General features: G+C 39.0%; 1 protein-coding gene across 2 annotated transcripts; it reads left to right on the forward strand.

Moving 5' to 3' along the window:
* Nucleotides 1–10,845, forward strand: slc66a1 (solute carrier family 66 member 1). 2 transcript variants are annotated; one of them, XM_058389939.1, is made up of 8 exons: nucleotides 1–106; nucleotides 3,325–3,520; nucleotides 4,206–4,335; nucleotides 4,537–4,624; nucleotides 5,055–5,215; nucleotides 5,361–5,453; nucleotides 6,816–7,001; nucleotides 10,357–10,845. In XM_058389939.1, exons 2-8 carry the CDS (start codon nucleotides 3,327–3,329, stop codon nucleotides 10,438–10,440), a joined length of 936 nt encoding a protein of 311 aa, XP_058245922.1. In that variant the 5' UTR covers nucleotides 1–106; nucleotides 3,325–3,326; the 3' UTR covers nucleotides 10,441–10,845. The 2 variants fall into 2 exon arrangements, with proteins under 2 accessions (XP_058245922.1, XP_058245921.1); XM_058389938.1 differs by lacking the exon at nucleotides 1–106 and adding an exon at nucleotides 1,430–1,584.
* The last annotated feature ends 528 nt before the right edge of the window (nucleotides 10,846–11,373 follow it).

The raw sequence follows: 11,373 nt of genomic DNA on the forward strand, positions 1-11,373 counted from the left end.
CTACATAGGGGCGTTCAAGCCATTGTTTCGTTCCTGGATATAGTCAGTAGTAGGGTGCTGGAGATCCAGACGCATAGGGCTCCGGAAAGGTCCTTAGATACGAAAGGTAAACTGTGAGCACTTTAGTGTTTTATTTTTTAATTCCTATTACACCTTATATTCAATAACAAAACCTATTTTTTTGTTCATTTTGTAAGCCGGTTCTGTATGATGAGGACACACATGGGAAATTCTATAAAGAGAATTTAGATTTAAAGTGGTTGTCCTTTCGGAATGATTTTGTATGGTAAACGAGGGGGAAATGCAGGTGGATGTACAGCGTCTAGGGTATCGCAGAAAGAATCGATTCTCCGATTTCCAGTGTTGGGAATAGCGAGTTGACTCTCGGGGATAGGAGTCGATTCTTAACCGTGAATTTGATTCGCGTACAGAAAACGCATGTGTTGCTATAAAAAGCGATATTGTGAGTGAGCAAGGATTGTTAGCTACATCTGTTTCATGACACAGGTGCAAAAAGGTTAATTTAGCTCATTTTATTTGTGAGACTCCAGCCTATGGCAAATGAGTCGGTTCGCCAAAAGTGGACATGTTAGCTACATTAATCTGCAAAAAGAATCGATTCTCTGATTCCGTGTGACTCTAAGCTCGCGCACAGAAAACGTAAAATAAGTTAGTTTTAAAAATGGTGAGGATGATGATTATTGTTGTTGTTCTTTTTTTTTTAATCATGATGATCATATTTTTACTCTGTCATTGCACTATACTTTATAACAATCAGCTACAAATGAAGGAAGACTTAATCTCAAAAGTCATAAAATGGTGAATCAAAAGTTCAGCAAGTCCCACACTCTCGAGTCTGGACGAACAGCTTTTTATTTCATACCTATCAGAAACTATTTAACAAAACAATTCAAACTGAGGTGACACTACATTACGTTTATAAATATTCGTGTCACATTAATGCCGCTTTCGTTTTCGGAATCGAGAACTTGACTGTATGGAATCGATTCTTTGATTCGACTCAATTGATTCCCAGCACCTGGAATAGGAGGGAGAACAGTCCTAGATTCAGGACAAGCGGCTTTGTTTTTTCGACACCGACTTCTCGATATAAGGAAACGGGATTGCAGCACGCTACGGGTTCTGAATCTGGCCAACTATTATTATTCCAACTAGTCGCACTATAGTTACCAATTAAATACAAACATTATCCCAATTCTAATTCATATAGATCATCGTTTTCCAGGCGTGCACCACAAATATAGTTTTCCGTCAGTGTTTTCCGGGTATGTCTCAATCCCATTGGTCGAATTTCAAATGTCCTACTCATTGCCTAGTTTTGTGCACTACATTAGTCATTGTGTTATCGTAACCGTTATGCCCTAACTAGTGCACCAGATGTCTAATAGGACGTAAGTGTGTAGCGTAAGCGTTGAGGTGACGCACAGTTGTGACGTCGGGCATAAGCTAGCCAATCAGAATCGACTGAGGGATCAATTCTCGACTTTGTTTTGATCTTCTGTACAAAAAGCGCACTCGCGGGACAGATCGCCTTTCTGTCAGCCTTGACGAGCTGAGATCCGGGTAGGATTAATTTCTGTATTGCTGTGGACAGAAACAAATTCAGCCGTTTTATTAGACGTGATCATGGCAATTTTTTTATTCAGTTATCTGTCTAAATCTCCATTTGTCCAGCTGTGGTTATTACCAGGGCCGGTATATTCACTAACAGTGTCTCGGACTGTAGTTCCGGCCTAAAGGAAAATCACAAGTTTATATTTAATGCGCCTGTGTGATGTATATCGTTTTCTATAGTAACAGATAAAGTTATTTAACCAATTAAAACGAATAATAATGTTGATATGATGGGGATTTCCTCGGGAAATGACACCTGTGATGTATTTTGTCTGAAATATTTTGACATACTTCCAAGCTGCTATTCTTGGAGTGTAATAACGCACACATAGCCTGTTAAAGGCGTCATATAACATTGTTATAACATATTTTCAAACAGATATGTCTCTAGCTTTGTTTTATTATATTTTATTGGCTGCCAACGTTGAGGAACAGGATTAAAAATAAAATAAAAAAGGATTAAAAATTACTTTCTGTGTTTGTTTGAAAGCTTTTAGGCATGTAGTTATGGTAAAGATTGAAACTGGTGAAGTTTGTTGTATGAGGATCTTTTGATTTTATAAAAAGAAATGTACATTTCTACGCATTACTAATGAATAACGTAATAATTTTCAGTGTGATTGTGATTAATAATTAATTACAGCATTATAACAGGTTAATAAGTTATACAGCATTTTGTTGCTATGTACCTGTACTTTGCAATGACAAAGTTGTATCTGTCTGTCTATCTATCTATCTATCTATCTATCTATCTATCTATCTATCTATCTATCTATCTATCAACCTATCTATCTATCTATCTATCTATCTATCTATAAACCTATCTATCTATCTATCTATCTATCTATCTATAAACCTATCTATCTATCTATCTATCTATCTATCTATCTATCTATCTATCTATCTATCAACCTATCTATCTATCTATCTATCTATCTATCTATCTATCTATCTATCTATCTATCAACCTATCTATCTATCTATCTATCTATCTATCTATCTATCTATCTATAAACCTATCTATCTATCTATCTATCTATCTATCTATCTATCTATCTATCTATCTGTCTGTCTGTCTGTCTGTCTGTCTGTCTGTCTGTCTGTCTAGTTCAGGGTAATACCTGCCTATCATTGGTCCTCCTAATGTTTGTTATCCAACACAAATGCGTGAACACTTTTGTCCTTATAAACATCGTACAGAATGATACAGATCCTGCAAGGTCAGGGTTTTATAACAGTCCGAAAGTTTACTATCACGGGATAAATTTCAGGGCTGAGAGCATTTCTATTTCCTGTTGTTTTTCTCGCTATTGCGACAAGCTGCGTTTTGATTTCAAGAGCAGTTTGTTATAGCTCTAACAGAAGTGATAAACAGAACTAACTGGTGTCACAGACATCAAACAACACACCGGTTGAAAAGATACGTCTTTCATAAATAAATTACAAATTGTAATTGTCGGTGAAATATTGTACTAGATGAGGAATGAGCACTTATGGTTATTGGAAAAGAGTCAACCTGGTGTAGTAAAATTAACTATGTAAAATTAGCTAGGTGTCTGGACACACCACATCTGGACACATGATTATAATAATAGCACACCTTATTGTTTTATTGCTTATATTAGCAGATTATAAACTGACCCTTTTGAATATAGTAGAATTTATCCTGTCTTTTTTTTTTTTTTACAGACATGTCAGACGGAGATATTGTTCTGTCCAGCAGGACCTTTCTGTCCAGTGATGAGGGTAATTTCAGCTCTCTTTGCCCGAATGGCTCAGAATGGATTTGGTCCGCGCTCGGAGAATGCACTCAGGATACCCGTGACATGGCCAGTGTGATCCTGGGTCTGCTGTCTATCGCCTGCTTCATCGTGTCCTCATTCCCGTAAGTCCAACTTCCTGAATTTATCATTCATTCACACTAAACCTTGTTTTAATCATAATCTGGTAAAATTCCTCCATATCATGTTTGAGTTTAAATTAAATGTAGTCAGTCATCCAAGATGTGTCTGGTTTTTTGCTTCTTAGGATCATCATCATCAGTTTGCTAATTTTACTTTTACTTATTAAATGGATCCCCACTTATATTTAATCAGTGGATCATAGCTGATATGTATCATTTGTAGTGGGAAAACATGTCGACAAAATTTTTAAACTGATATAGTGTCATAAGATCTGGCAAAATCCAGTTTTTGTGTTGACGGTAAAGCTGTCTGAATCCCATGAACCGCTTGGTTTTTATTTGGCACTGCAGTCATGTGGGTTTTTTTACTTTCATTTCTTGTATTTCTTGTATTTGTTTATAGCATAACAAAAATTATACTAGAAGTCTGATTCATTATTTCTGAACATTTGTAATTGGCAAATCGCTGTGGTATAAGGGGAATAAAACACTTTGGTACATGCTATTAGTGGAAAATAATAATGAGTTTTATCCTCCATTGTTTGTTAAATATTCGGTTGTATAATTAATTGTAGCAAGGGAGTTTTTCTCGCAAGAGATGAAACAAAATGACAGAAATGACTGATTTATATATATATATATATATATATTTTGTTTGTATTTCTAGGCAGTACTACAGCTCGTGTAAGGCGGGGAATATGGACAGCGCTTTATCCATTTGGTTCCTGTTGTTTTGGCTTGCAGGTGACTCGTGTAATCTCATAGGCTCGTTTTTAGCTGACCAGCTTCCTCTCCAGGTAGGAGTCCGATACATATGAATGTCAATAATCTCTGGGTCGATGGACAGCATTTCCTTCGGTGTGTAATTATTGGAGAAACTCAGGATAGCATTACGTGTAAACATTGCTAGACGTCAACCATTCAGCACTTTCTGTTTCTGTTTGTTTCTAGTATGATTTGCTGAATTTTTTGTCCCTCTTTTTTTATCTGTCCAACAGAAATACACTGCTGTGTACTACGTCATGGCCGACCTTTTAATGTTAAGCATGTATACCTTCTATAAGACCAAGCACAAGATGTCAGCCAGTGAGTCGACTGTGTTTTGAACTTATTTTTACAGCATGCTGGTACTTCAGATGTGTCTCCTGTTGTACAGTAACGTCTTAAAGTCTCTGTATTTTTTGTTTTTGCACTGAGCCCATGTGCATCTTAATGATGCCAATTTTGTAGACATGACATTGGTTTCCTCAGACTTTGTTAAGGGAAAACACTGAAGTACTCTTAGGAAGATTCGCAACATCATTGATCCATTATCGATTTATCAATTGACCGAACGAAGACTTTATCACAGCAAATGTCTGTCTACACCGTCTTAGTCACGTAGAATCTCTGATTCTGTTCTACATCAGCCGAGAAATAAACGTAGTACTGCTATTCAGTTTCTACAAAAAAAAAGTTAAACGTCATGCTTATGCTGATTTGGTGATGAGTGAAATTCTTCCTCTTGGATGTGTAGATGAGCGCAGAACGGTGCTGTATGCGATGGGCGTGCTGTGTACGTTGGGCATATTTTCCTCTCTGTCTTCTGTCTCTGACGTACACACACGCACCTCATCCTTGGGCTTCAGGGGCCGAACGCTGCTGGCTGTGGATCAGCTGAACGCAGATTCGATAGAGGTAAATGCAGCAGCATTTTTCTTAACTTTTTTAGATTTCTGGTTCTGTGTTGATTGTCTAGTGAACATCGTGTCCGTCCAGACGTGAGCGTGATGCTTATCTGGAACAAGAAGTCCATGTTGTATTGACTTGTTTTCTTCTTCAGCCTTTCACCACTAAGGAGATCATCGGCTTCACGATCGGCTCGATCTCCTCGCTGCTTTATCTCTGCTCCAGACTGCCACAGATTTACACCAATGTAAGTAGAGGTGACACTTAAAAAAATACTGATACTTAAACCTTGATTACCAGCTGATAATAACCATAACCATCTAATAAAACTTATAAAGCTTTCAAATAATTTCTTTCTTCAGTTTAGTACACATGTAATTACACGGAAGCTGTTTATTCACTTAGACTCTGTGATCCTGTGCCACTTTTGCCTCAGACTCTTGTTCCTACCTGACAGGAGAGGAACCCGATATGATCTGCTGCTGCTCTGGCCCACCTTTAGTGCACTTTCAGATACTTTCCTCTTATCACAGCTGTAAAGCGTGATTAGTTGACTTGCCATAACCTTCCTGTTAGCTCTAACGCACTCTGAAGTCGAATCTCAGCATGTCGTTTCCAACTACACAAGTGACTCTTGCTGGATGTTTTTTGTTTTTCGCACCATTCTGCATAAACCCTAGAGTGACTCAAACCAGTTCATCCTATCTGGCACCATCAGGATAGTTCCACTGAGTCTCTGAGATTGCGTTTTTCCTCTTTCCTGATGGTTGAACATTAAGATCTAAAGCTCTTGACTTGAATGTATCTGCATGATTTTATACACTGCCACATGATTGGCTGATATGGTAGTACAGGCTTTTCTAGTAAACATACTCGGACAGGACGCTGTAGGTCATATACAGCTCTGGAAAAAGATAATAGACCACTGCAAAATAATGAGTTTCTTATGTTGTTTTTCTTACAGGTCATGTATTAGTGAGATGAAGAGTTTTGTTTCATTTTTTGTGAACTGCTGACAATATTTCTCCTAAATTCTAAATATAACTATTGTTATTTAGAATGTATATTTAAAGGAAATGACAACACATCAAAATAACCCAAGATCATGCAGTATTTGCAGAGCTTTAATAACTCAAATAAAACAAAATGCAAATCATTTGTAAATAAATTGTGTTAATGCTTTGGCTAAATAACATTAAGAAATCAGTATTTGGTGGAATAACCCCGATTTGCGTGAGTTTTGGCTCCGTGCTCTCCACCAGTTTTTCACATTGCTGTTGGGGAACTTTATACCACTCTTTTTGCAAAAAAGCAAACAGCTCAGCTTTGCTTGATGGTTTGTGACCATCCATCTTCCTCTTGATGACATTCCAGAGGTTTTCAGTAGGGTTCAAATCTGGAGATTGGGCAGTGGGCTCTTATTTTTTTCCATAGCTGTATATATGTATGACAAAATACTGGTCAGTTTTCTAGTTCATGGCCATGTTGAGTCAAGTCTCAGCAGTAATTTTTTTTTATGCCACTTCACATTCCTCACAGCATGCTCTGAATGCCTCCACTGCCATCTCTCACCTTCACTCTGTCTCATCTCCTTTCTCTTTTTTTAAAGTTACGGAGGAAGTCGACAGAGGGCGTATCGTTCTTTCTCTTCGCCCTGGTGATTCTGGGTAACGTCACGTACGGGCTCAGCGTGCTGGTGAAGAACCCGGAGCGAGGGGAGGGTGAGAGAAGCTACCTCGTCCACCACCTGCCCTGGCTCATCGGCAGCCTGGGAACGCTCTCGCTCGACCTGGTGGTATCCTTTCGATCGCAAAATCTGAGAGCGCTGAACATTTCCAGAATTTGTCCTAGTCGGATTCCCGGTTTTGATTTGATTGCATTTGTGAAAGCAAACACATTAAAAAAAAATGCCCACTCATATTTCTCTGCAACATTTCTACAACTTTCCTTATTTGTGTATTTGTTCTGTTTTAAAGGGTCGTTAGGTTTGTGTTATAGAAGTAGCCGAAAAAAGGCGATTTAGACAACTGTAAAGACTGTACACCTTTAAAATGTCTAACAGCATGACTAGTGAGGAAAAAAATATATTATAAACATGTTACTAATACAGTAGTTGCATATAAAGCTACAGCGTCGGTGCTGAAACTCAGCTATAATCCAGATAACTCTGTAACTCCACACCATGCAATTCATGTGATTTGTTGTTGACTGAAACAAGCAAGCAAATGGAAACTGTAGTTATGCAAGTCATCCATGTGTCATGTTTTGTTTTTTAAGAGCAATGAGCTTCATTCATTTGGAGGTTTGTGCGTGTGTGTGTGTGTGTGTGTGTGTGTTTGTAAAGTGTGCATGTCAGTGTCTGTGCGTGTGTCAGCATGTGTCTGTGTGTGGTGTGGTTTGTCAGTGTGTGAGAGTTTGAGTGTCTCTCTCTCTCTCTCTCTCTCTCTCTCTCTTTTTCTCTCCCTCTATATCTGTGTGTGTGTGTGTGTGTCTGTATGTATGTTTTTGTCTGTCTGTCTCTGTTTATATCTGTGTGTGTGTGAGCATGTCTGTATGAGTATCTGTATGAGCGTGTGTGTGTGTCTCCCTCTGTGTGTGTGTGTGTGTGAGCATGTGTCTGTATGAGTATCTATATAAGCATGTGTGTGTGTGTGTGTGAGCATGTGTCTGTATGAGTATCTATATAAGCATGTGTGTGTGTGTCTCCCTCTGTGTGTGTGTGTGAGCATGTGTCTGTATGAGTATCTATATAAGCATGTGTGTGTGTCTCCCTCTGTGTGTGTGTGTGAGCATGTGTCTGTATGAGTATCTGTATGAGCGTGTGTGTGTGTCTCCCTCTGTGTGTGTGTGTGTGTGTGTGAGCATGTGTCTGTATGAGTATCTATATAAGCATGTGTGTGTGTGTCTCCCTCTGTGTGTGTGTGTGAGCATGTGTCTGTATGAGTATCTGTATGAGCGTGTGTGTGTGTCTCCCTCTGTGTGTGTGTGTGAGCATGTGTCTGTATGAGTATCTGTATGAGTGTGTGTGTGTGTGTGTGAGCATGTGTCTGTATGAGTATCTGTATGAGTGTGTGTGTGTGTCTCCCTCTGTGTGTGTGTGTGTGTGTGTGAGCATGTGTCTGTATGAGTATCTGTATGAGTGTGTGTGTGTGTCTCCCTCTGTGTGTGTGTGAGCATGTGTCTGTATGAGTATCTGTATGAGCGTGTGTGTGTGTCTCCCTCTGTGTGTGTGTGAGCATGTGTCTGTATGAGTATCTGTATGAGTGTGTGTGTGTGTCTCCCTCTGTGTGTGTGTGAGCATGTGTCTGTATGAGTATCTGTATGAGCGTGTGTGTGTGTCTCCCTGTGTGTGTGTGTGTGTGTGAGCATGTGTCTGTATGAGTATCTGTATGAGTGTGTGTGTGTGTCTCCCTCTGTGTGTGTGTGTGTGAGCATGTGTCTGTATGAGTATCTGTATGAGTGTGTGTGTGTGTCTCCCTCTGTGTGTGTGTGTGTGTGTGAGCATGTGTCTGTATGAGTATCTGTATGAGCGTGTGTGTGTGTCTCCCTCTGTGTGTGTGTGTGAGCATGTGTCTGTATGAGTATCTGTATGAGTGTGTGTGTGTGTCTCTCTCTGTGTGTGTGTGTGTGAGCATGTGTCTGTATGAGTATCTGTATGAGCGTGTGTGTGTGTCTCCCTCTGTGTGTGTGTGTGTGTGTGAGCATGTGTCTGTATGAGTATCTGTATGAGCGTGTGTGTGTGTCTCCCTCTGTGTGTGTGTGTGTGTGAGCATGTGTCTGTATGAGTATCTATATAAGCATGTGTGTGTGTGTCTCCCTCTGTGTGTGTGTGTGTGTGTGAGCATGTGTCTGTATGAGTATCTGTATGAGCGTGTGTGTGTGTGTGAGCATGTGTCTGTATGAGTATCTGTATGAGCATGTGTGTGTGTGTCTCCCTCTGTGTGTGTATATCTGTGTATGTATGTGTAGTGTGTTCATGTCAGTGTATAAGCATGTGTCTGTGTGTGTGTATTATCGGTAATTGTGTGTGTGGTGTCACTGTGTGAGCAAGTGTCTGTGTCTGTATGTGTGTCTGTATGAGCGTGTCTCAGTCTATATATCTGTGTATATCTGTATGTGTTTCTGTGAGTATGTCTGTGTGTGTGTGTGTGTATTTGTATGTGTCTGTGCACATACATTTGTGTATTTGTGTGTGTCTGTGCATGTACATTTGTGTGTGTGTGTGTGTCTGCCTGAATGTTTATATGTGTATTTGTGTGTGCGTGTGTATATCTGTATGTGTATATCTGTGTGTGTGTGTGTCTCTGTGTGTATATATATCTGTGTATATCTGTGCGTGCATTTGTGTGTATATCAGTGTGTATGTGTGTATCAGTGTGTATGTGTGTATCAGTGTGTGTATACCTCTGTGTCAGTGTGTGTGTGTGTGTATATACCTCTGTGTGTCTGTGTGTGTATATACCTCTGCATGTCTGTGTGTGTATATATCTGTGTGTTTGTGTGTATATACCTCTGCGTGTCTGTGTGTGTATATATCTGTGTGTGTATATATCTGTGTGTGTCTGTGTGTATATACCTCTGCATGTCTGTGTGTGTATATATCTGTGTGTGTCTGTGTGTATATACCTCTGCGTGTCTGTGTGTGTATATATCTGTGTGTGTCTGTGTGTATCTATATGTGTATGTGTATACCTCTGCATGTCTGTGTGTGTATATATCTGTGTGTGTCTGTGTGTATATACCTCTGCATGTCTGTGTGTGTATATATCTGTGTGTGTCTGTGTGTATCTATATGTGTATGTGTATACCTCTGCATGTCTGTGTGTGTATATATCTGTGTGTGTCTGTGTGTATATACCTCTGCGTGTCTGTGTGTGTATATATCTGTGTGTGTCTGTGTGTGTGTATATGTGTGTATACCTCTGTGTGTGTCTGCGTGTATCTGTATCTGTATGTGTGTGTGTGTGTGTATACCTCTGCGTGTCTGTGTGTGCATATATATGTGTGTGTCTGCGTGTATCTATATGGGTGTGTGCATATATCTGTGTGTGTATGTGTGTGTGTGTGAGTGTGGAGAGATAAGATCATGTATTATGATGCCATTTGCTCGTTTGCTCTATCATTCTTTTCCTTCACTCCTCATGCCTCAGATATCAATGCAGTTTATGATGTACAGCAATCGTTCAAGGACTAGAGAATACAATGAGGAGACCACCGCACTCCTGAATGACTGAGTGAGTGTCCATCCTCACGGCTGTGCTCAAACCTTCAGACGTCCAGGACACTCGAACCGGTACCTTCAACGCCTGAGCACCAAGGACTGTCAAGAGCACAATTTTATTTTCTCTTCCCCTTTTCCCCAGATGGATATTTTATGTTAACAGTAGTTTTCTATCAAGTGATGATTTGTACAGTTTTACATATTTGTAAAAAGTCAAAAGGACTCATTTTAGAAAAAAAAAAACATGAAACCTTTTGTAGCTTTTATAACTGATAATTTGCACAATTATTATTATTATTATTTTTTTAAAACGGTGCAATATATTCATCAGGAGAAGTGTCACTTCTTTTTACAGACTTTTGTTTTTAGGAATAAATCGTCTGTGTGTTGTACGTTTTTTTTTTTTTTTTTTTTTTTTTTTTAAAACAGTCTGTCTTGCTTTATTTTGGTCAATTCTTATTTTGGGAGATTTAAAATATGTTTATTTTTGTAAATTAATTGGATCTGTTTTGAAAGTCATTTTGTTTAAGTTTATTTTGCAGCCTTACCTTCACAAAGTACTGTTTTCCCCCCCCTCCTTTTTAGTTTAAGGAAAACTTGATTTAAAAAACCTTGCTTGTACTTGTACTGAGAAAAGACAAACAAAAGACACTTGAACTTGCTTGTAGTGAAAGTCTTAGGGCAGTTGTTGGGGCAGATGTGAAGTTTTAGAGATATTGACGAGTCCGTCAGAGGCATTCATGAATAAATATTTAAATCTGTAATTCAATTCTTCCTTTTAGAGATATATTTGTGCTCGGCGAATCTAATAACATATCGGTGCTGATCTCTCGTTTCAGTCTCGTCCCAGGACCTTGACCTTTAGATTGTTACTGTTGTTTGAAGTTCATGTTGATTACATAGTCGCTTATTTCGTTATGTTTATTTACGAAGTTTGATAACTGTC

This window comes from Hemibagrus wyckioides, linkage group LG05, assembly GCF_019097595.1.
Source record: "Hemibagrus wyckioides isolate EC202008001 linkage group LG05, SWU_Hwy_1.0, whole genome shotgun sequence".
NCBI lineage: Eukaryota > Metazoa > Chordata > Actinopteri > Siluriformes > Bagridae > Hemibagrus > Hemibagrus wyckioides.

What these genes read in the sequence shown, in the direction of transcription:
- slc66a1 (XM_058389939.1), top strand. Translation starts at nt 3,327, where the DNA reads ATGTCAGACGGAGATATTGTTCTGTCCAGCAGGACCTTTCTGTCCAGT. An exon ending in CTGACCAGCTTCCTCTCCAG is followed by an intron (nt 4,336 to 4,536) that starts GTAGGAGTCCGA and finishes TCTGTCCAACAG; the next exon opens with AAATACACTGCTGTGTACTA. An exon ending in TGAACGCAGATTCGATAGAG is followed by an intron (nt 5,216 to 5,360) that starts GTAAATGCAGCA and finishes TTTCTTCTTCAG; the next exon opens with CCTTTCACCACTAAGGAGAT.